The following is a 25,857-nucleotide window of genomic DNA, read 5'->3' as shown; positions in this document are numbered from 1 at the left end:
TAGCAATTTTTACCCCTATTCTATCCAACACTTACCCTACTGTTGCACCCCCTGGAGTTAGAATAGCAATTTTTACCCCTATACTATCCAACACTTACCCTACTGTTGCACTCCCTGGAGTTACAATAGTAATTTTTACCCCTATATTATCCAACACTTACCCTACCGTTGCACCCCCTGGAGTTAGAAAAGTAATTTTTACCCATAGACTATCTAATACTTACCTTAAATGCAATTTAATATTATGCGTTGTAATGGTATGCGTTGTAAAGGTAGTTTTTAAAAATGCGTTGTAGTGTCATGCGTTGTAAGTGTAGTGCGTTGTAATGGATTTAGGTTGTAAAAAATGCGTTGTAAGTGCATGCGTTGTAAAAGTGTGCATTGTAACGTCATACATCCGTTAAGAACAGGAGCTGCCCTTTTAATTTCTGGTTAGTTCCTTCTGTTTCAGATGAGCCGGAGATGAGTGGCAGAAGCAGTTCATGAACCCTAGATATAAAGGTACCTGATGTTAAGAACAGGAGCTGCCCTTTTAATTTCTGGTTAGTTCCTTCTGTTTCAGATGAGCCTGAGATGAGTGGCAGAAGCAGTTCATGAACCCTAGATATAAAGGTACCTGATGTTAAGAACTGGAGCTGCCCTTTTAATTTCTGGTTAGTGCCTTCTGTTTCAGATGAGCCTGAGATGAGTGGCAGAAGCAGTTCATGAACCCTAGAGATAAAGGTACCTGATGTTAAGGACAGGAGCTGCCCTTTTAATTTCTGGTTAGTTCCTTCTGTTTCAGATGAGCCTGAGATGAGTGGCAGAAGCAGTTCATGAACCCTAGATATAAAGGTACCTGATGTTAAGAACGGGAGCTGCCCTTTTAATTTCTGGTTAGTGCCTTCTGTTTCAGATGAGCCTGAGATGAGTTACAGAAGCAGTTCATGAACCCTAGAGATAAAGGTACCTGATGTTAAGGACAGGAGCTGCCCTTTTAATTTCTGGTTAGTTCCTTCTGTTTCAGATGAGCCTGAGATGAGTGGCAGAAGCAGTTCATGAACCCTAGAGATAAAGGTACCTGATGTTAAGAGCGGGAGCTGCCCTTTTAATTTCTGGTTAGTTCCTTCTGTTTCCGATGAGCCTGAGATGAGTGGCAGAAGCAGTTCATGAACCCTAGAGATAAAGGTACCTGATGTTAAGAACAGGAGCTGCCCTTTTAATTTCTGGTTAGTTCCTTCTGTTTCAGATGAGCCTGAGATGAGTGGCAGAAGCAGTTCATGAACCCTAGAGATAAAGGTACCTGATGTTAAGAACAGGAGCTGCCCTTTTAATTTCTGGTTAGTGCCTTCTGTTTCTGATGAGCCTGAGATGAGTGGCAGAAGCAGTTCATGAACCCTAGAGATAAAGGTACCTGATGTTAAGGACAGGAGCTGCCCTTTTAATTTCTGGTTAGTTCCTTCTGTTTCAGATGAGCCTGAGATGAGTGGCAGAAGCAGTTCATGAACCCTAGATATAAAGGTACCCGATGTTAAGAACGGGAGCTGCCCTTTTAATTTCTGGTTAGTGCCTTCTGTTTCAGATGAGCCTGAGATGAGTGGCAGAAGCAGTTCATGAACCCTAGAGATAAAGGTACCTGATGTTAAGGACAGGAGCTGCCCTTTTAATTTCTGGTTAGTTCCTTCTGTTTCAGATGAGCCTGAGATGAGTGGCAGAAGCAGTTCATGAACCCTAGAGATAAAGGTACCTGATGTTAAGAACGGGAGCTGCCCTTTTAATTTCTGGTTAGTTCCTTCTGTTTCCGATGAGCCTGAGATGAGTGGCAGAAGCAGTTCATGAACCCTAGAGATAAAGGTACCTGATGTTAAGAACAGGAGCTGCCCTTTTAATTTCTGGTTAGTTCCTTCTGTTTCAGATGAGCCTGAGATGAGTGGCAGAAGCAGTTTATGAACCCTAGAGATAAAGGTACCTGATGTAAAGAACAGGAGCTACCCTTTTAATTTCTGGTTAGTTCCTTCTGTTTCAGATGAGCCTGAGATGAGTGGCAGAAGCAGTTCATGAACCCTAGAGATAAAGGTACCCGAGGTTAAGAACAAGAGCTGCCCTTTTAATTTCTGTTTAGTTCCTTGTGTTTCAGATGAGCCTGAGATGAGTGGCAGAAGCAGTTCATGAACCCTAGAGATAAAGGTACCTGATGTTAAGAACGGGAGCTGCCCTTTTAATTTCTGGTTAGTTCCTTCTGTTTCAGATGAGCCTGAGATGAGTGGCAGAAGCAGTTCATGAACCCTAGAGATAAAGGTACCCGAGGTTAAGAACAGGAGCTGCCCTTTTAATTTCTGTTTAGTTCCTTGTGTATCAGATGAGCCTGAGATGAGTGGCAGAAGCAGTTCATGAACCCTAGAGATAAAGGTACCTGATGTTAAGAACAGGAGCTGCCCTTTTAATTTCTGGTTAGTTCCTTCTGTTTCAGATGAGCCTGAGATGAGTGGCAGAAGTAGTTCATGAACCCTAGAGATAAAGGTACCTGATGTAAAGAACAGGAGCTACCCTTTTAATTTCTGGTTAGTTCCTTCTGTTTCAGATGAGCCTGAGATGAGTGGCAGAAGCAGTTCATGAACCCTAGAGATAAAGGTACCTGATGTAAAGAACAGGAGCTACCCTTTTAATTTCTGTTTAGTTCCTTGTGTTTCAGATGAGCCTGAGATGAGTGGCAGAAGCAGTTCATGAACCCTAGAGATAAAGGTACCTGATGTTAAGGACAGGAGCTGCCCTTTTAATTTCTGGTTAGTTCCTTCTGTTTCAGATGAGCCTGAGATGAGTGGCAGAAGCAATTCATGAACCCTAGAGATAAAGGTACCTGATGTAAAGAACAGGAGCTGCCCTTTTAATTTCTGGTTAGTTCCTTCTGTTTCAGATGAGCCTGAGATGAGTGGCAGAAGCAGTTCATGAACCCTAGAGATAAAGGTACCTGATGTTAAGGACAGGAGCTGCCCTTTTAATTTCTGGTTAGTTCTTTCTGTTTCAGATGAGCCTGAGATGAGTGGCAGAAGCAGTTCATGAACCCTAGAGATAAAGGTACCCGAGGTTAAGAACAAGAGCTGCCCTTTTAATTTCTGTTTAGTTCCTTGTGTTTCAGATGAGCCTGAGATGAGTGGCAGAAGCAGTTCATGATCCCTAGAGATAAAGGTACCTGATGTTAAGAACGGGAGCTGCCCTTTTAATTTCTGGTTAGTTCCTTCTGTTTCAGATGAGCCTGAGATGAGTGGCAGAAGCAGTTCATGAACCCTAGAGATAAAGGTACCCGAGGTTAAGAACAGGAGCTGCCCTTTTAATTTCTGTTTAGTTCCTTGTGTTTCAGATGAGCCTGAGATGAGTGGCAGAAGCAGTTCATGAACCCTAGAGATAAAGGTACCTGATGTTAAGAACAGGAGCTGCCCTTTTAATTTCTGGTTAGTTCCTTCTGTTTCAGATGAGCCTGAGATGAGTGGCAGAAGCAGTTCATGAACCCTAGAGATAAAGGTACCTGATGTAAAGAACAGGAGCTACCCTTTTAATTTCTGGTTAGTTCCTTCTGTTTCAGATGAGCCTGAGATGAGTGGCAGAAGCAGTTCATGAACCCTAGAGATAAAGGTACCTGATGTAAAGAACAGGAGCTACCCTTTTAATTTCTGGTTAGTTCCTTCTGTTTCAGATGAGCCTGAGATGAGTGGCAGAAGCAGTTCATGAACCCTAGTGATAAAGGTACCTGATGTTAAGGACAGGAGCTGCCCTTTTAATTTCTGGTTAGTTCCTTCTGTTTCAGATGAGCCTGAGATGAGTGGCAGAAGCAATTCATGAACCCTAGAGATAAAGGTACCTGATGTAAAGAACAGGAGCTGCCCTTTTAATTTCTGGTTAGTTCCTTCTGTTTCAGATGAGCCTGAGATGAGTGGCAGAAGCAGTTCATGAACCCTAGAGATAAAGGTACCTGATGTTAAGGACAGGAGCTGCCCTTTTAATTTCTGGTTAGTTCCTTCTATTTCAGATCACCGGGGGAGCTCTTGGCAAGTATCCGGGGGCTAGTTAGATGAGCTGTCCCTTCAGCTGAATATTGCTGGGGTGTTTTAGCTGAGACTGGGCGTGTTCCTTAATCCTGTTAAATTAGTGCAGGGACTTTCTCATCTACACAATGGAAAGCTTGTTATGTTGAAGCCTGTGGTTGCTCATCAGAGCAGCATCTTTGCCACTGGGCACTCTTGGGATTGGGTCTGGGGTTAATGGTAGGACCTGCTTTGTTATCACTGATGAGCCTGGGGTCAGTGAGATGAACTGTAGGGCGCCTTGACAGGAAGGCTACTTTAGCTATGTGGTACAGTGTGTGAGGATGAATACATATTTGACATTCCTCTTTTCAGTGAGCATTAGAAGCAGGGGAGAAAAGGAGGAAGAAATAGAGGGCAGATATGGCATGACCTGGTTCTACAGGGATGTCGCCCCCGCAGTATGGGGTTCTATTTATAATAATGTACAAAATGGTTTCACGTCTGGTTCCACCTAGAAGTAGATCGCACTATACATGTTGAATCAGTGCGACGGGGACCACATCTAGATTGCTCAAAATAAATAATACATAGTATACAATACATGTTTAAAATGTTTTAATATGAAACAAAAATAAAATGGAACAAAGGACCACAAACGCATATATTAATATAATTAACATAACGAGGCAAGAGGCAGGACATAACTTGACTTAGATTGCAAGTCAGGAGCCTTGGTGTAATAGCGACAATCTATTTAGAAACGGGATTGCAGGTTACTAGCAAGTCATCTAATTGCCACTGGCTTTTAAATACATCTTTAAAACATGATGAGTCTGTTGAACTTCTAAATAGGAACATAGAATGTCTTGGATTTTAGCATCTCATGTTGCATTACAGTGGCATGTGGAACTTTCCTTTCCAAAGCGGATGAGACGATCCTTTGTGCACCAGAGTACAGCACCAAAAACAGTTTTGATTTTGCATAATTTCGCATAAATGTGCTGAGATTACACGTAATTATGCAAAAGAAAATGACGCAAAATGTGCACACTCCCACTCAGAATCCCTCAGTGAATTCATCCCCTTTACTCACATCTGCCCATCTGTAATTCTATACATTATGTATTTTTCTTACTGGCAGCAATCCATAGCAGAGTCTCCAGATTCTAAATGTGGTTATTCAGTCCTATGGCATACCAAGCTTGGTTGCTGTGTCATAAAGTATTTTCAGGCTTCTCAATGGGAGAACAGAGAAGCCTCGCTCTATGCTCTGAAAGAGAGCGTAGAGCCTCGCTTCAGGCACCGAGAGGGAGGGAGGCAAGGCCCGCAGGGTGATGCACGTGGGTAGCAGGAGACCTCATACTATTTTACTACATTAGGGTGTCTGAGGGGTGGATTGAAAAGAGGGTGGAGTAAGTGGGTGGGTAAATACAGAAGGTGGGTGACAGAACATCAGGGTGGGATGAAAGGGTGGGGGGCGAGGGATGTGCATGGTGGCCAGATGATGGTCGTGGTAGATGGTAGCAAACCAGGTGTAACAAGGGGCATTGTGCAGAGGCAGACCTCACACCACTCTTCTGTCCCTGCATAGCTGGTGGAAGCCGGTGGTTTGGGTAGGCCATACCTGACATACGATTGTAGATGGGTACCAGTGACTAACAGACTTTTTTCACCGTGGATTTGAGAAGGCGGGTCCTCTTCCATGGAGTGCCAAGTGGGCACTGCCGAGAGATCGGACAGAGGCTGCTCTTGTGACCCGTAGCGCTCGCAGAGCTGGAGTGATGTAGGCACATCGGCTCAGGATTGAAATGTGCCCAGTTGTCTCGTTCTGTATTTACCGGACTGTGCTGATTAGGCGCCGCAGTCCAATGTAGAGTCCATCGGCATAGTCAGGACTTGACAGCACCAGATCTCACGAGGATGGACCTTGTGAGAGGAACTCATGTGAAGACACATTCTTGTATTTTCATGACGTGAAAAGCACTTGTGGGTTTGGTGTTTCTAGTGAGAGACGGAGCCCATAATCATGACTGACCTCCCGAGACCAAGAGGGGCTGGAGTCACGTATTTGTTCTGTTCATCTGCTGAGAATGTAGATTCAAGTTTCGAATCATTCCGTAGGGTCCAATGGGCTCCTGCCTGGGAGCACTGGCGGAGTCCTGAGGGGCCCGGGTCCATTAATGAGGTCTGCAACTCATTAATTATCTCTGAGGGAAAAAACGTGGCTTTGTATTGTAGTGTCCTAGCAGGGACACGTTCTAGTGTTCCTATGTGTGTGGAATACACTGTACACCCACCCACCACAGACGTCACTGGGTCAGGTGACGCTGTTAATAAAAAGGCCGAGCGCACGTGCTCGTGGCCAGTAACCCACTACCCAACCATGTGTCCTGTGTCCGTTATTCCCAGCATGGGGGCCTAGGGCCCAACATCACACTGGCGACGAGGCGGGAACTCTTCCCCGTGTGTGCAGCCCCGATCGGCGCAACCACGAAAGAAGAGGGAGAGGGAACTGCCCACAGGGAGGACAACCCCCTCTGTGTGAAGGCGCGATGCGCCGCGCAGCCTGCAGGGCGAGGCAGAGCCCGCAGCAGGTCCTATGGAGACCGGGAGCCCACCCCACACCTACGGTGCCAGCGGTGCCGGAATGGACGGCGGTCATCGCAGCGGAGCCCACCCGCATCCGCCGTGAGGCTGTGACCCCCTGCCGAGGAAGTCGGGTGCCCACCCCGACCCCGTCGACCCTGCCGCGGTGCCCGGAAGCGCCCTGAAGGACAGCACGCCGAGCGGAGCCCACCCGCATCAGCGGCGACCCCCACATGTGGCGTGAATCACGCGGAGCCCACCCGCAGGGAGAAGGAGGCCCGCCGGCCGAAGGTGAGGGGCCGCGCAGGGGCGGAAGAAGCGGAAACGAAAGTGGGAGCCCACCCCGTTCTGCCCCCAGTGAGGAGAAGTGAGCGGCACCGGCACATCCCCCCCCCGCGTGGTCCGTGAAGTGAAGGGACCTGCCGTGGGGGTGGGAGAACCGAAACTAAAGGCGGAGCCCACCCGCAGCACGGAACAGCGACCCCATCCCTGTCCAGGTACACTGCCAAGCATAGCGGCATCACCTCTTTTCCCCCGCCCCGGCCAGCGAGGAATGAAGGAGCTGCCGCGGGCGGGGAGAGCAAGGTACGAGTCAGCGTGTGGCCGGCGGCGCGTGTGAAGGCCAAACTCCAAGACGCGCGAAGAGCGCGAGGCCTAGCAGCAGGCGGCGAAGCAAAGGCGCGTCTGAGGCAGATCGAAGCGCTAAGTTAAAATAAATAAATAAATGTGACGAGCACGAGGCCTGCCCGGCCCGCGACGAAAGGACGACAAGCAGAGAAGAGGAGAAAAAAAAAACAACTCACTGTACTAATGTTGGGGTGCTTCCTCGCGTGTAGGGCAAGCGGCAACAGAAGGTGTCCGGTGCAGGAGGGCATTGCTCTGAGCCCATGAGAGGGGCTCTGCACACAGCTTCAAAGCTGCCCCCAAGCAAACCACCAGCAGCTGACAAGGAGAGGACAGAGTTGGAAGAAAGACTGCCTGAGCCAGAGTAAAGACACCACTGCCACCTAGCAGCTGCAAGTGGTACTGCAGCCGCCCCAAGCAAGTACTGGAGGGAAGGAACAACCTATAGTGCAAAATCTGAGCAGGAAGACCCAGGCCTAGGGACAAAGTTAAGCAGTGGGAATGCCTCAGACCCTCACACAAGCATAGGGGCAACCCACTTCACCCTAACGCCAAGCGAACCGCACAGTACTCCCGGCTCCCAAAACTGTAGACACAGACAGCGAGTGCAAGAGTGGGTCAAGCCACATCCACCCCAGCAAGGACCGCGCTGTCGCCGCATCACGTGGAGTGACCCCGCGAGAGAGCCAAAGGACTCAGCGCAGATGTACCCCGGACGCGGAAGGTACACAGCAGCGCCTACAAGAGAGGAACTACACGGAAGAAGATGTGCGCAGCAAGTATCCAACGACACTGAAGGATAAGGACGCAGAGGCACACCCAGTGGTGCCAAGAAGCCACCACAACCACCCAGTGGCACCAAGAAGCCACCACATCAAGAGATCACGGCGCAGGGAGCAAGGCTACACTGAAGATGTACCACGACGGTACGAAGAGAAGCACGCACCAGCGCCCGACAAGTCAGAAGACACAGGGAGTCACACGAAGTGACGCATCTCGTGAAGCTGACCAGCCAAATGGTCGCACCAACAGAAGCCAACCCGCCAGGGGGCAAAAGGAGGTGATCGACGCACGGGTCAGTGAACCCACGGAACAAGAGGTCTGACGAAAGACCGAAGGTATCCTGCCAGAGATCGGCAGAATGGACCGTCAAGTGGTCCGAGAAGTTCAAGAACGAAGAGGACCAAGAGCATGGCCCCACGAACGTCAACAACCAAAGAAACTGTCGAAAAGGAGGTGAACGAAGAGGACCAAGAGCAGGGCCCCACGAGCGTCAACAACCAAAGTAACTGGCGAAAAGGAGGTGAACGAAGAGGACCAAGAGCAGGGCCCCACGAACTTCAACAACCAAAGTAGCCGGTGAAAAGGAGAAGACGAAGAGAAGGTCACGACCCTAACTCGGAATGCTGAGGAAGATGGAGAGAGTGTCCTCGGACGGGGACAAGACCAGGGGGAACACGTGCAGAGTGCGCGCGCTGCATGGAGAAGCCTGGCCAGACCAAAAAGAGAACAGAAACGGTCCAGAGTAGGTCGTGAAGCGAAAGGATGAAGAAAGCAGAGTGGCACGTCTGCCACCACAAGCCAAAGAAGAAAGAAGAGAAAGCAGAGTGGCACGTCTGCCACCACAAGCCAAAGAAGAAAGAAGAGATCGGAGTGGCTCGTTTGCCACTACAAGAAAGAAGAGATAGGAGTGGCACGTTTGCCACTACAAGAAAAGAAGAAAGAAGAGATCGGAGTGGCACGTATGCCACTGCAAGAAGAGGAGAAGAAGGAAATAGATCCGTGGCACGTTGGCCACTGTTAAGAGTAGGAGGAGAAGTCAGAGTGACTCGACACCCTCACGGAGATTAGAACCGAGGAAAGAGAGAGGAGTGTGGCAAGACTACTCACACCTCAGAGATAAGGAAGGCGACAAGTGCCAGAACATGGAGAGCAAGTCCTGAGAACACCCGTGGCACGGGTAGAAGTCCATCTGCTGTGGCGGTGCCTTCAGCACATCTGGGATCGGCAGAGGTGAGCCGGCCGGACCATTCGAGACATCCACCTTTGGGGTCACACGGTCACTGGACGTTGCCAGCCGTGGTGACTCAGGGGCAAAGGCCTCAGGGATGCCAGTGAGAGAGCATCCCCGCAACGAGAGATGGTCATCAGCCGCCCTCCAGCACAGGTCCCAGGAGGAGGAAGACATCGCGCGCGAAGACAGGAGCCAACAGCTACCCTCCAGGTCTGACTGCGGAATCTGAGGTGAGACTTGTCGTCTCCGCTGTGCCCACACTGATTGGAGGGCGAGGAACACGATACTGTACACTCAGCCCAGGACAAGTCCTATAGAGAGGGCCTCAGGGATATCCCGTGGCAGGGGAACACCGGTGAGAGGGGCATCATGGTGAGAGGGGTGTCTTGCAAACAATCCGTCTTTTGCCAACACAGAACACACGCCACCGACGAAGAAGAGGACAGGACTGAAAGTTGAACGGCAACATCTAGCGGTGAATCACAGGAATTCTGACTGCGTTTGTCGCCACGGAAGCAAGGTAAAGAAAAGACTGTGAGGACAACTTCAAGGCAGAGCCGTCAACAGACTGGATCCATCAAGCACCCATGGCTGGTGTCACAGCGAACTGTTGGTCTCCACGGCAGGAAGAACGTCGTCTGCGTATCCAAGCAGCTGAGGCGTAAGAGACTCTGCAGAAGTTTGGTCACTGTACTGTATAGGTGTATATCTTTATTTTTCCTCCCGCAGGTTGAATTTTGACTTTGGGTTTTCTTTCATTAAAGATTGGGAGGAATGTAGTGTCCTAGCAGGGACACGTTCTAGTGTTCCTATGTGTGTGGAATACACTGTACACCCACCCACCACAGACGTCACTGGGTCAGGTGACGCTGTTAATAAAAAGGCCGAGCGCACGTGCTCGTGGCCAGTAACCCACTACCCAACCATGTGTCCTGTGTCCGTTATTCCCAGCATGGGGGCCTAGGGCCCAACATCACATGTATCAGCTCAGAAAAACAGATCCCTTCATCATGACTCATTTCTGCCCGGGAATTGGTGCAAAGGACTTTTCCCATCTCCCAAGTTCAACAGATTCGTTTAGGCTGGACGAGTATTTGATTTATTCTATTCATTCCTTTCGTACACTGGACATTGCAGTGAGGCTTTATGGATCTGTGCAAGTTGCAACAGAATCAGCTTAGCCACCAGTACTATTCCGAATACAAAACGGGATGCATTATTACACACCAGTCCGCTCGCTCGCTCTAAACCATGCATCCTCCAAGAACATGGAAACCCGAAACTCGGCGGCACTTTAGAACCGCAGCTAAAGTGACTAATAATCAGACCCCTAATCATAGATAATGTACGACTCCCCATCCGACATGCTGTTCAGGTCGGAGGGATACAGAATGTGTCCACGAGATGTCGCTGCCGGGCAAGTATGCGGCACTAAGGCTTGAGGAGCTGAGAATGGCTTGTTAGGACGCAAAGCAGAGAATCCTCCCGGCAGACAAAAAGGAGCAATTTTGGGCCGAGAGAGAGAACGCTGAGAAGCCATCGCCTGCTTCCGGAAGGATTACCCTTGTTAAAGACGCCGATGGTCCTCTGATGGTGCTGGCACCTGCAGAATGTGTGACACTCCAGAGTTACAATCTTCAGTGTTTGAATCGGGCAGCCAGGGTTGTGATTGTGCGGGCATATTTCTCATTGCATTGCCCCGCTCCAACTAGGATCCCCCCGGAAGATGCTTTAAAAATGTTCTGTCCCCCAAATTCAAAACAATGACGGACAAAGGGCAGTTTTTGTGTAAACTTGGCCTTCAATGGCTTACAGGAACTCCTCAAAACCTTCTTTCCATTGTCCACACTCAACTTCAGAAACGCTTGAGGGGGTAAAATGGTAGGAGGGGGGTACCAAACTTTGTTCCGTGATGAAGTTGCAGTGTTTGCAGAAGTGGTGTATCCCATAGTACTTTCATGTGTTTCGTTTAAAATGTCAAATCAAATAAATTGAAATTCCAGGGCAAAAACTCTGGTGTTTATCAGTACTGTCATATGCACACTTCAAGACAGAAAAAACGTAGGGCCGATTACGATGCTGCCCGGAAAGGCTCTCGGCCTTTCCGCCCTTGGGATTACGATATTCGTTCTTCCGCAGACTTTCCATGTCGGGTTTTCCGACAGGGACACCTGTCGGAGAGCGAGTATGGGGGCCCCTAGCAGTGCCCCCTTGCCTCCGTGGCCTCTAGTTGAGGGTCGAGTAGACGCCTATGGTGCCCCCTTTTCATTCCTGCATCGTGTGGCAGGCACCCGGAGGATCCCCCCACACAATGTTGGGATGAACACAGTCTCCCGTTCCTCTATGGATGCTTGTGTTTGAACACAGTCTCCCGTTCCTCTATGGATGCTTGTGTTTGAACACAGTCTCCCGTTCCTCTATGGATGCTTGTGTTTGAACACAGTCTCCCGCTCCTCTATGGATGCTTGGATTACTTCTGGTTTACGGCCGTAACACGAGCTCCCATAGAGGAAAGGGAGTATGCGACCAAACAGTGTTGGGTCGCATCAAAATAATGCGGTCGGGACTGCCGACCGGATGACGGGCGGTCCTGTTTCTGAAAGGTCCACCCGACATCGTAATAGGCCCCATGATGTACGCCTCATCAGAGAGCTTGTATTGAAATGCCTTCGGATGTCTGTTCCTGATCAGGGCCGGCTTTAGCGCCGATGGAGCCCACTGCAACAATGTTTGTCGGGGCGCCCAACGGATTCCCTCACTACCCCCCTTTAACAGTGCCCCTCAGGTCTCCATAACCACTCTCTCTAAGATCCATTCAATACGTTTAGCGCCACACATGGCAGTGTAGGGTGTAAGAGCACTTTACATCACACACACATTACACAGAGACAATCATACGTGTGGAAATCAGTGTATACGAAATGTTACTTAAGAAAATGGAACTACAAGGTGTAGGAGTCATATGTCATCCATAATGGTAGGCAGTGCAGTGGTCCAGCATGTGTATGTGAAGGTCAAGACCTGTCAACCTAAAGGTGGGCTTACCCCAAACCTTTTGCCTGCTTCCCTTCTTTTTTGCTGAAATTCGGTTTTGTTGGCCATAGGACTCTGTGTGTCTTAGCTCTACTAATCAGTGCTAAAGTGCTTGGACTCACTCCCCTAAACAGGGTTACATTGGTTTACTCCTGTTTGGCATATTTAATTTACTGCTACGTCCTTTGTAGGGTGGTATACCATGTACCCAGGGCCTGTAAATGAAATGCTACTAGTGGGCTTGCAGCACTTACTGTGCCACCCATTTACGTAGCCCCATAAAACATGTCCCAGGCCTGCCATTGCAGCCTGAATGCAGTTTTAAACGGCCAATTTGACTTGCCAATATAACCCCCTTGCCAAGCCCTGAACCTTTTTTACATATACGTCACACCTAAGGTAAGTCCTGGGTAACTCATAGGGCCAGGTGAATTGCAATTAAAAGGTTGGACATGCACTTTTAAGTTTTACAAGTCCTAGTAGTGAAAAACTTCAATGTTCTCTTTCACTATAATGAGACCTACCTGTCCCACTGGATAACATTGAGTTGCCCTATTACATTTAATAAATGCTTACTTTTGAATGGTGGCAGATAAGCATTTCCTTTGGTATCTTTGACATTTTAATAAAAAATCCTCTTTAATGGTAAATTTGGATTTTAAATTACAATTTTGAAAATGGCAGTTTTAGAAAGTTGCCATTTTTTGCCCTTAGCCATTTGGTATCTGCAACCTCCCCTGTGTCACATGACTGGGTGTAACTCAAAGTTAGACTGTAGAAATCAAAAACGTTTTAAGAGGTTCACTGATGCACCTGGTCCTTAAACCAACAAAGAAGAGATTGGCACGGAAGCTGTAATATCAAAAGAACAGGTTTATTAACCTCACATGAGGGAGACTGGGTCATACAGTACCCTCAGGCCACTGTAGGAGACAGTCTAAGGAGTACAGAGAACAGGGGCCTTTTATGGCCAGTTTAGTGCTGAGTTAGCATGAAGACTCAAAAAGAGGCGGTACAAGTGTGCACACAAATACATATAAGGATACATAAGAATCGCTTAGTCAACAGAGTGGGAGGAGAGACTAAACTGCTTACATCAGTAAGAATAGCCCAACCATTACATAGTAGGACAGGGGTATTGGCAGCTACAGGTCTTTATCAGCATGTGCAAGGCTCTGGCTCAGTGCTGAAGGAGTTAACTCTATCACATGACACAAGCAGAATACAAGGGCAGTCAACAGTGAAGAGGGAGAAAGCACATGGTGAGCACATGGCTAACTAAAATGGCTGCCACAAATAAAATGGCTTCAGCTGATGCTCACAGTCATGGCAGCTAGTTTTCCACAGACGGCCGTTTTAGCATCAGCTGAAGACATCCCCCATGATCTAGCAGCAGGGACGTTATCCTGTGCATCTATCCTCATAATCCATCAATATTCTGATCCATTGCTAGGTGGGCATTTACATTTGAACATTTCATTAAGCGGGTATATATGAGGTATAAGCAGGAGAAAAGAATGGCTATTATTACAAACAGAACTATCAATTTTTTCCAACCCCAAGCAGAAAGCAAATCCCAAAACCATCCAGTCCAATTCTATGTAAAAAACATTTTCAATAGAACTTTCCAGTGTTCTTTTCATGAGGGCTAGAGTATCAATTAATATATTTTAGGAGGAGGGGAAAAAAGAATGTATCAATTGTTTAGCAAAATGTTTCTCTTGCAGAATTAACATTACTAATGCAAATATTAAAGGAAAATACAAGGATCATTACAAAAACTATCTTGGCTGCAGGGGACCAGGAGGACCAAACGGGGCCATGGGGATTAGGACGAGGAGCCGCAAAGGGCTGCTCCTCCTCAAAAATGGGACGACCAAAGGGGTACATTGCTAACAAAAAGTCCTGGGGGAATTGAAGCCGCTGTACAACCAGCCAGAGGGGAGTCTTCTCCCTGTGTTTGTCTGAGCCTCACAGGCAGGCTCCTATTGTTCATCCAACGGTGGAGCTGCACAACTCGCAACTCAAGAAAACAATCACAGCCCAGTTTTAAGGGAAAAGTTTCTTCTTTCAGGATAGGGCAATCACCCTCCGGGGCAAATGCCCTCAACGATCCTGTCCAGTGTCTCAGGCAGTGCACCAGTTTTCTTCACTTTAATCTAACAGGCACCAAAGGCACAGCACCTGTACCCTGAACTCAAGTCCTTCCCTAACTCCTGTGTTGCTCTGCTGACGCACTGCTCTTTTGTCGGGCCACAGATTGTACCCAGTATGCCCAGGTGTCTCTTGATCAACAAACAGAGGTGCAGACTTGCATTCACTTGGGGACCAGGACTCAAAGGCTTGATGCTGGAATATCTGAAACAACTCTTGTTTCAAAGGGGGTTACCGCAAGCAAAAGCCTCCTTGCCGTCCTTGTCGGTCTGTGACTCTCTCAGCCGGGCATCAAAAACTTGATCCACGACTTCTCCATTTTGATTTGTGACCTCGTCTTTCGCCCAAGACAGTGGCAGAGGTACACACTTCACATCCCAGTGCTTCCAGCCTTCTACCTTCACTGAGGTCCTAGTTGCCAGCAGTGCCTGTGCTGGTTCCCTTCACCTTGGCTTCAAGCTTGACTGGCGCTTACTCCTCGGGCTGGATCTGATGTCCGGGCCCCTCCGGCAATGGTTGTAGGGCTGCAGATATCTATTGGTGGACAGAACAAAAATCTTTAGACAAGGCATACAAATAATCTATCAACAGAGAGGATAGTCTCAGAATATTTTCTTAGTCTTGGGGCGCCCCATACATTAGCAAGGTACCCAAGAACCACTTCATCTATCTGACAGTAAAAAAAATCACCCTGGACCTATTAGCGAGTATAAAAGGAACTTTTTGGTGAACTGGCAAGAGTAAAACGTTACACTATTTGAAGCAGCCAAGGAAGCCTGTGTTCATTTACTAAATTCGGAGGGAAAAAAGAAAAACAATAGAGACATACTCCAAATCCTTACATTTGTGTATTCCTATATTATTCATCTGAAGAACCCCAAGAAAGGGAAGTTTTAGAACAAGCAATCTTTTGTGCTTCTTGTCTTAATAAGCTTGTGTTTCATAAGTCATAAACTTTCACTACTTGTACAGGACTGCAGACACTTCTAAAATTATTTTTCTTATGTAAAAACACCTACATTGTACGCTTAGGACCATGCTCTCATGTTATAGGCGCAGCGGAAAAATCTAAAACTGCTAATTTAACAGGGATTCTTATTACATAAATAACAAAACAAATAACAACATAGTGGGTACATAAATTTCTCCAGCAGAACATGTTGTAACAAACAAACTCCTATAAAACAATATTTTCCTTCAAAAATGTTTGCTGAGGATCACATGGGCGTCTTTCCTGACATTATGAACCTCGTGCATTCTACTTTTCACGATCTGGACTATGCAGCATCACTTTCAAAGAAAACTAAAAACATTCACCAGCTCTAATAAGGGCTGTCAGCCTATTTACACCGACTAACTAATAAGAGACTAGCAATGCCCTTACACAACTGTATATAGCATGGGAATAACATGTAGTTCTCCTTAAAGGTCAAATAAGGGAACAGCAACCTAGACTACTCATCCTTTCATAATTTCATCAGACAGGATGGGTAGTAACATGACGTATTTATTTATTCATTTTACTAATGCTAACAATTTTTTCAAAACAGTATTACTGAATAGCCAATTAAATGTCTCATGACTGTTCCTAGACAGTTGACAGGCTCAAGAGAGAGTGAGAAAAAGAGAGAGAAAACATAAATTTGCTTACCCTTAATTTGCCCAGGAGCTAACCTCCTTTCCCCCATTTCGACAGTAGGAAACCTATACAGGTGACCCTCTGTCAAAAGACTTATAGGAGGTAAATAGCTAGGGGAATCCATATCAGGGAGGCCATATCCAATATATTGAACTGTACCACTTTATACATTTTGGTGTACAAACTGTTGGAAATGGCCCTTTTTTCAGTGTTATCCCCAAACTCTTTTGCGTCTTCTACCCTTTATTTTAATTAATTATCTATGATTGACTTATTTGTCTTACCAGTATGTTCCTAGTAAAGTGCACAGAGTATATCAGGGCTGGTGATTCAAATGCTACTAGTGGGCCTGTAGCACTGATTTTGCCACCCACATAAGTAGTCCTAAAATGGTGTCTCAGGCCTGCCACCACAGTGCCCCTACGCAGTCTACTAACTGTCATGTTGTCCTGGCCATTGTACACACGTGCCAGGCCTGACCCTTCCCTTTTCTCACACATTGGACGACCCTATGGTAGGCCCCAAGTACCCCCCTAGGCAGGGTGCAGTGTATGTAAAAGGTAGGACATGTACTAGTGTGGGTAACATGTCCTGATAGTGAAATACTGTCAATTTCGTTTTTCACTATTGAAAAGCTATCTTGGCCACAGAATAACATGGGAATGCTGTGTAACATGTTTACCTGCATATCTCCCCATCGTGAGATGGGCATATAGAGTCTGGTATCCCTAAACTCAAAATGTAATAACCCATCTGTCAGGAAGGATTGTTCCTAAATTCTGTGTTTGAAAATAGCACTTTAGAAAGTGGCTATTTTCTTGTTCAGCCTAACACAAGCACATTGAGTTAACTTAGAAAGCATTATTTAACCAATTACCAATTCCCTTAGCAATTGTACTATTTTAACATGAGGGCGCATGAATGTAAATGAAATCCCATTGACTCCTTATCTCAGCCCTTGCACAGTAATCTTTAAGCTAAAACCATTATTTTATATACATGGCAGAGCTATGCTCTACACAGGGCCCACATACGTTACTGCCTTTCCTTCTCTTCCTATGACTGCGCAAAACTTGCTTGGTCTTTAGTCAAAATTAAGAAGCAAAGTTTCTCTTTCTCTCTCTGCGCTGTCATCTCTTCTTTCAGACTCTTTTCAGAGGTCGAAGTGCCAAAGCAAACCTTGCCCTTCGCCCTGCTAGGCTGCTAAATGCAGAACTCGACCCCTTGACCCTTAAACCAGCTGTCCCATCTCTGTGCAAGGGCTATTCCCACAACTCAAAGTAACGCTCGCTCGAGAAGCATGGCTGAAAAACATTCCGGCTCTGTGCCTGTGTGCTGACATTTTAGAAGGTAGGATATAACTTATATTCCATATTATTATTTATTTCTTGTGCACTGTGCGTACTAGCACCTAAAGAACTAAAGTTTTCATAATGCCATAATGTGCCCAGAATTCTTGAACAAGAAAGATTGAATAAAGGCTTGTAATGTAATTCACATGTCTGTGTACTCTTTGCATAACTTTCTAAATGTATTTGAGACTGCAGCCAACAGGCCATACTAGGAATCATTAAGTTTGTCCCTAGGATTCAGTAATGTTGTCATTGTTAGAAAAACTAATAGTCACCTTTTACATTCTGATGCACAGTATTTAACCATCTAAACATTGAAATTTAAACGCACAACGTGCACAGAGTAATTTTCTACAGTGCTAAATATTATTCAATTTTCACAATAATGGTATTAGACATTAGAACAATCCTGTTAGTGTAAAAACTATTTTAATGCAATGGCTTTTATCAATTTTTTTCATGTAGTCATCTTTCCTGAATAATGATCACTAACTCCTTTTGATCGTTCCTCATATGAAAAGCAAGCCTTATTCCTTTCCTTTCGCCTTTAAATGCATTTATTTATAACACTAAGCACAGAAGCTTTACTGAAACATGAAATAGCCTGCGCCACTTTTTAAAGGGCAGTCATTATTTTACCATCAGATCCACAGATGTGCTTATTAATGGGCAACAAGAAAGAAAATCCCTACGTTTAATCTTTTCTCTGTTATCCAAAATAATGAAACTGTCTTCTTAACTTTTAAAAACCAGTAGTTGTTACCGCACGTGCCTTCATACAATGCTTCCCATGGCTTAATCTGTAACTTTGTGGCCAGGAATAGCCATGCGTTATTTACTCAGCTGTGCTCTGACCAGCAGGCGTCAACATCTCATGCCTTTTGAAAAGAAAAAGGCCTTACTAAATCCTCATGTCCTCACAGAAACCCCAAAAAGATGACAAACCACTCAGGCATTTCAAGCCTGTCAAAATCTATCGTTTTGTAATATGGTGAAAGAAACACTTTTATTTTACAGCAACTAATTACTCAAATAATGTTAATGCCTTTTAGTATCTAATACAATGTTTCTAAGGAGAAAACTGTAACATTTTATATTTTACTCCTAGTTGTGAAAAGCACACAAATTTGATTTTTTGTTTCCTTTCTTTGTGTGAGGCCTTTTTCCACCATTGGATTTTAATTCTAATTTTGTGCTTTACCACTGTAGCGATATAATAATGAAAGGTTAACACATCTATACCCTGTTACTACTTTATTGTTAATAGTAGCGTGTAGCTACCTACCAAATGCTATATTTTTCATTCTTTAAATTTCAAAGTGTAATGTCCCCAATGGCATCTGCAGAACACAAATGACGACAACAAACCAAATTGAGCTCATTCCAAACATTTTCAACAAGGGGGGCCACACATTCATAACACACAACACAGCGTGCTAAGGCTAGCCATTCTTACACAAAGAGCGCAATCGCTACTCACTCACACAAGTACCACCGGTGTCAAACCACAAACCCCATAGACATTCAAACACACAATCAACCCACAAATCAACACTTAGGACAAAAACAAGAGGCAGTCCACAGACTGTACTCAAACCAAACCATTTGTAAATACCAATTGTAAATTATATTTACAAAAAGAGAGCCCTCATAAAAAAAAAATTGTCCAGAGACTGCGCCCAAAACAGCGCAAAGATTGTTGCATGTTCTAGCCTTAGACCTTTTAAAAACTACCGAATTACCAGTTGGGCTGGCAAAACACTCTAAAGCGCTTCATGTTAATACTTACAAATTTTACTAAGTGCGCAGATCCGGATCCGTTTTATATATATATATATATTTTGTTCCATGTTGTACTAGTCAGCATGGAAGAAATAATTTTTTTTTAATATACCTAAACCTATTTAGGTATCCCTTCTAGGTATCTGTTGCAATAGGGAGTCGTCATATATAGAGTTCTGGAACGGTAGCAAAGGCAGAAAATAGAAAAGACTGAGGCTGGTTTTGTAGGGTTCACAAAGTCTAGGGCTCAGGGCCCATTTGAGGTTGGTGCATATTGGAGTTGCTTGAAAATGCACCATTTGCCCACTCTTTTTTCAAAATTTGCCCTGAACCCCCCGTGGGAGGTTCAGGCTCGCTCGCTTCGCTCGCTCGCAACAGTGAAGTACGACAATTGTTTTACACTCACCACTTTCAAATGTCACCAGCCGCCACTGTTTGCAGCAGCCCTTGCTACGTTCTTCTCTGCAGCAGCAAGTACTGTTCAGCAGTCCTTCCCTAAAGGAGTATCCGACCTCCTGGAATTGTCTTTGGCTACAGCCTCCTACCTCGTTCCGCTAGCCGTTTTTGACTTCCATGAAAGTGACTAGGTCTGAACGTAGAAATCTTCACTGCGACTTCATCCAGCAGTTCCCCAACAATGGTGCTCCTTCCCCGGATACCACCTACAGCCTTGCCCCACTGAACTTTACCTTCTCTGAATATTTTTCTTGAAAATTCTTCTACATCTGAAGGTAAGCACCAACTGGGCCCAATCCACGTCTTGTATCCGACCCGTGCTCCATCGCTGTCGGCCATATTTTTGTAACTTGACCCGGCTCCACTCAACTAGATGCGGTTGGCGCTTGGATCTTTTAGATGCTAGTTTCTACTAAAAACAAAATCATAACTCCGTTTCGACTGATTACATTTTTGTTATTTGGGTGTCAAATAATTTATTAACATTTACTCAGTTTTTCTAAATTGGTGTGGGGTTGTTCTTGTGTTGTGTTTTCACTTTATTACAGTTTGTGTGCCACATAAATACTTTACACATTGCCTCTAAGTTAAGCCTGACAGCTTTTTGTGCAAAGCTACTTAGGGTTAAGTGCAGGTTAATTTAGTGACTTTTTGTAGTTCACGCTGCCAGGGAGTGTGGCTGATTCTGGACCAGGGATCACACCCCAGTCAACCAACAATCCAAAAGCTGTTAAAGCTTCCTGCATCCTATGTGAAATGACTAGTTTCAAGAGAGGCCATGCTGACAATCTGATAGAGACATGGAAATCCTAACAACACTACCACGTGCCAACATGCAACCATGGAAACCACTGTTGTGCATTATTGGAGTTGATGTCAAAAGGCCAAAAGCACAGATTATTAGCATGGCTCTGGGCACATGATCTGTTTTATCGCTGTCATGATAGAAATATGATAGATATATGATCATATGTATATAGAACGGCCTTTTAAGGTGCTGTAAAGGAGAGCAGTAAAGGAGTAGTGGGTCAGGCAGCATAAATTGACGTCAATTCTTTATGGCCTGGACTGGGCTTCTGGAACAGTTTGGGTGAGATATAGTTTGGCTTAGTGTAAATTACCCAAATTAAACATTTTAGAATTAAAGAAGATGTCACGTGTTTCTTTGAATAATTTAGCAGAAGGTGACAACGGAGCAAGAAATGGTGATTCCTGTTAGAGGGTGTCCAGGGAAGCCACACCTCATTACTGGCACTGGAAGACAAAGCAGAGGGTGGAATAGGCTCGGATTGTATAGGGTCGAGTTCAAGGCAATGCAGTGACATCAACCCACTGTATGATTGAGACAGCTTGTTAGGTGTTTGGTTCGACGTGACACACAAATGACACTTTTGCCTCACTTCTGAGTTGCACGGTACTAGTGAGATGGTATATTGACCCTTACCATGTGGTAAAGCCCCTTGGAACGTGAGGCCAGATGTATCGATCATGAAACCGCACAGATTTCCTAATGTGTTTTTTACTCCATACATATGCCACCTTCTCTATTTAGATGGTAAATCTATACTTCTGCCTCAGGGTGTGCGAGAGAAACGTTCTAGGGACTCTGGGAGGAAAGGGAAAAGGAAGTTCTGGCACAGGGAGCATTTTTACTGGCCCGCCAGAAAGAGAGAGGAAATTAGGCTTGACTTCTGCTGCAACCAAAACCTCATGCTATGTTTCTGGGTGAAATGTTCCCTTTGAAAGATTGGATCCTATGAAAAACAGGTGTGGGAACACTGGTCACTCTGAATAAGGCGGAGGGGAGGTCTACACAGTAGTTAGGCTCTGCCTGGCTCATCGTTTGGGCATTGGAGGTGAAGATATGTGCCATCGGCAAACTTGAGTGTCCGCGCCCACTGATCCCCGCCATATTCACTCATAGAGTGAACACATCAGGAAGCACAGTCCATCCCTGCGGCACCCGGCCTCAAGGCAAGGCTGGGGGCAGACATGGAGTCTTCCATCTGACTGAGGTCGACCCAATTAGAAAGACGGGCAACCATCTCAGAATATCCTCCGGCACATTCTTAACATGGAGTGAGTAGGCAATGGTGCACCAAGAATGACCATGTCGAAACCTGCTAAAGAATTCAAGGACAATGGGCAGGTACGCGCTGCCAGAGGTCATCATCTGCCCACAGAACGTTTTACTGTCTTGGTGCTACACCAGGGATGGAACCCATCAGAAACAAGAATATCCGATTATTTGAAGAAACACGAATGTCCATTTGAGAAGTAGCGCATTTATCGAGTATAGATATGGGTAAGCTAAGTTAGCAATCAGTGCGTCATATTACACAGATGGGTAGATGTCAATGACCGACCTATTGTTCTTTTTGTACACCAGGCAGCGAGATAAATGTGTAAACGTGTGCCGTAAGAGCTGATCATGGCTGGTGTGTGTGAATTTGGACACATTAGGCAACTTTCAAATGTTCCCTTCTCCTCCATTGAATGACGGGTCGTACCCTGCCATCAGACCCTGGAATTGACCATTTGACCTAATAGATATGATAGATCTATGATAAAAAAGTGATTCAAGTGCTTGACGTGAAAGTTGATACTGTATCTGTATGATGGAGGTAACGTGTGGCAGTCGGGTCGGGAAGGCTGATTGCTTCTTAAAGATGATTCTCATTCAAATTTACAGCCCACGGTGTTGGGAAAAGAACTTTACTTAGTTCTGGATGATGGCTGACTCGTGAAGGCCGCATGGCGTCTTAATGCAAGAGTTATGTATGTCATTTCCAAACTCTGACATGTTCATAAATGCCACCATGACTAATTCATTATTTCTGTTAATCTGTAGATGGTCTGTAGATGAAGTCTACTCATCCGCAGCTTTACTGACATGAGCTCCTTTCTTTCTCCACTCTCATGTAAGTCACACATCACAGATGGATTGCGGAGGCTGGGCATTCCCCAGGCAGCTTGGGAGGAGATGGTAGAGGCAAAGAAGAAAGCAGACGAGAAGATATCGGTCGAGAAAGATGAAGGTGCTTGGACTGACAACCCAGCAAGAAAGCTGCGCAAGATGGAGATGGGACATATGGAGACCTCTAGAAAGAACCTCCATGAGACGGAGGTGGGAGATATGGAGACCTCTGGAAAGAAGCTCTATGAGATGGAGATGGCACATATGGAGAGCTCTGGAAAGAAGCTTAATGAGCTGGAGGTCTCAGAGGAAGAGAACCAAATGACAAGATGGCAAAAGATGAAGGAGGGCCCCTTGGAGACCCCGACAAAGAAGCCCCAGGATATGGAGGCAGAGCATGCAGAAACCATTCTTGAATTGGAGAAGACCAGGGACATGCTGATCCTTCAGCATAAAATCAACAAGGACTACCAGGTAATGCAGGAACACTCAGCAGCTGTGGTGTGTGGTTTTGTTGTGTTGAGTGAGAGGGGCTATGGGTTGAATCAGTAATAGTAATAGTACCCTCTTACAACAATGTACTAAATCATGTAGAGCAAGGGGATCATTCAAATACCAATTATGGACCACAGTTCTTCCACCCCCGATTCTTTTCTTCATTCTTCCTTTCTTTATTTTTCATTCTTTACTGCTTTCTTTTTGTTTCTTTGTTGTCTTTTCTTTACCTCTTTTTCCTTTTTCTTCATCTTTCTTTATTTTGTTTGTGTGTTTTACTACTATCTTTCTTTCTTTCTCTCTTTACTTAATTCTTGCTTTCTCTTTTAGTGGTTCTTTCATTTTCTACTAGCTGTACTAACTTTACTTACTTTTTACATGCCTTCTTTTTCCCTCCCTTTCGATGTTTTCTTCTGCTCTTTCCGATTTTCTAGTTGTATTTCCTTCTTTCTATTTCAGTTTCCTTCCATCCATTCTTTTTTCTCCCTTTCTACCTTTCTTTTTATGCATCTGTTCTTTCTTTCTTTTCCCTTTCCACCCTTCTTTCTTTTTCTTCCTTCCTTCATGTCTGTTTCCTTTCACCCTTACTGTCCTACTTGTCATGTTTCTTTTTCTCTTCCTTTCATTCCTTTTCAGTTTCCCTCAACTCTTTTTCCCATTTAGTAAATCTTAGGTTTTTTTGTTTTGCTTGTATCTTGTGTTCTTTCTTTCTTGCGTCCTTTCTTTCCTTTCTTGTTTTCTTTCCTTTCCTCCTTTTGTTCCCACTCTCACAAACTACCTTCTTCCTCTTACTATCACTCTCTCTATCTGTCTTTGCATTTATCTATTTCTCTCGCCATGCCCCAATTTCCAACGCCTGTGAGGGAGGCAAATATCAGCCAGGAATTTCACATAATCTGCTGGTTTTGACACTGTGGAACTCTATCCGAATTTGAGCATGTCTGAGACAAGAAAGGTGTGCATCTTTAGCAACATTGATTCTAATAAAAGCTGTCCCCTCTCCAGATTCATTACAATAGCCCTGGCGCTATGCTGGGACCTAATAACTACGTTCATACTGCCACTCTTCCAGAGAAGGGGACCGGGCACAAAGCACAGCCTCACACCTTGCCCCGAACTCGCCCTGTAGTCTGTAGAGTTGGCTAGTAAATACTGTGAGCTGCAGTAGGCATGGCTTGGGGTCTTGCTTTTTGCCCACTGGCCACTTGACATGGCCAGCAAGAACTTCAGGTAGGGAGTCAAAGTACAGGGGACAGCCTGATCCATGGACACTTTCACTTTTAAATATTGGATCCTGTGAAATACAGGTATACTGGGCACAGGGCATGCACGAAGAGCATGACCTGAGGAAGAGTTTTATTTGCACAGCTGACCACATCTGGCGCAATCCAGTGTTAATTTACTGTTTCGAAGCCTGCTTCATTAGCTAATAATAACAAATGTACATTCGCTCCAGTGATTGTGCATGTGAACAAAACAGGGTACATTCATTCTAAGCAGTGTGCTGCAAAACCTAAGACGACTGACAACTACTAACATATATAATTTAAGCTACTTTTGGAAACAAAACGACACAGTAGTACAGAAACCCCTTGAATCATCCTGAATAATCACTGATACTGTACAACATACTCCATAACCCCATGCATTATTCAGAGAGATAAAGGGATTTTAAGATAGTTTTTTTTCTTTTAAAAAGCACAACTGTTGTGTTACAGTAGCTTTTACACTTATTTTTTGGCGGTGTAGTGTTTCCTTTCTAAACTGAATTTCCATTGAGAACTCTGTGTTTTGTGATTTAACAAATATGTCGGTTCACTTGCAACAAATGTTACACATTTTAAGCATTGTTAATTACAAGCATTGCTATAAATCTACTCAGACGTACTCATTTAATCCATCTCAGGCTGAACTGCTCCTGCTGGGATTACACCTTGATCCTTCACTAGGCACAACAAGATTACATAAATACCCAGACATTTCATGTGCATTCAATAAAATGTTTGGTAAAGGATTCCTCGTTTGTGCCAGGAGACAACATCTTTCGTTTCCTTTGTTTTAGTTTTTATTTAGTTTCCATGTGTATCACCACACCACACTCAAACAGCTACTACCATCAGGGCTTTAAGTGGGATGAAAAAACTGGGGATTCTCTCACAGGGGCTTTTGCCGATGTAATTAGGACGTGGCTTAAACAGCAAGCTAAAAAGCTGTGCTCAGCACAGTGTGCCACAGGACTGGTAATTTGCTGCTTCTGTCATTTTATCCAGATATAAAGTACAACAAGTGACATTACACCTACAACATGCCAGGAATATTGGCTGTGCCAGAGGTTGTTAGTTGCATAAGATAAATAAGCAACAACTATGGCTTCGTTGTATGAAATATTGAAAATGCTGAGCCTGTGAAAGAACTATACCGAGTATCTTTGAAGTTACATCATGGGCAGTGAAGGGTGGGACTGCTGCAGAGTTAAGATTGTTTTTTCATCCTGAAGGTGAGAGCGAAAAATGAAAGCCCGGCAGGGACCCATCTCAGCACCTGCTTATTTAGAATTGCCGGTGCTGAGCACCGGTAGGACCCAGCCCACGTAAAGCCCTGACTACCATTTGTGTTGTAATTTTATATACATTAGCAAGATTTGTTTCTTGGGGAAACAAAATTCCAGCTTAGATTTTTGTAGGTAGAGCACTGCAAGATACCTTTTTGCCTTTGTGTGGTTGTAGAATATACAGGAAAGCAGTCGTTTTCTTCACTGTTAGCTTCGCATCTATTCTCAGACACTATAAGTCTCCAAAGTTACT

General features: G+C 45.2%; 1 protein-coding gene across 1 annotated transcript in view; it reads left to right on the top strand.

Moving 5' to 3' along the window:
* LOC146830538 (X-linked retinitis pigmentosa GTPase regulator-interacting protein 1-like) overlaps positions 1-25,857 on the top strand; it is a 429,819-nt gene that overhangs the window by 247,313 nt on the left and 156,649 nt on the right. Inside the window, exon 13 of the mRNA XM_085604749.1 lies at positions 22,568-23,032. Coding sequence (XP_085460875.1) covers positions 22,568-23,032 — 465 coding nt within the window. The remainder of the gene's footprint in view (positions 1-22,567; positions 23,033-25,857) is intronic.

Source organism: Triturus cristatus, chromosome 5_1, assembly GCF_964204655.1.
Source record: "Triturus cristatus chromosome 5_1, aTriCri1.1, whole genome shotgun sequence".
In the NCBI taxonomy this organism is placed as follows: Eukaryota; Metazoa; Chordata; class Amphibia; order Caudata; family Salamandridae; genus Triturus; species Triturus cristatus.
The sequence above is the reverse complement of the archived record's forward strand: the minus strand, read 5'-3'. Positions and strand labels throughout refer to the sequence as shown.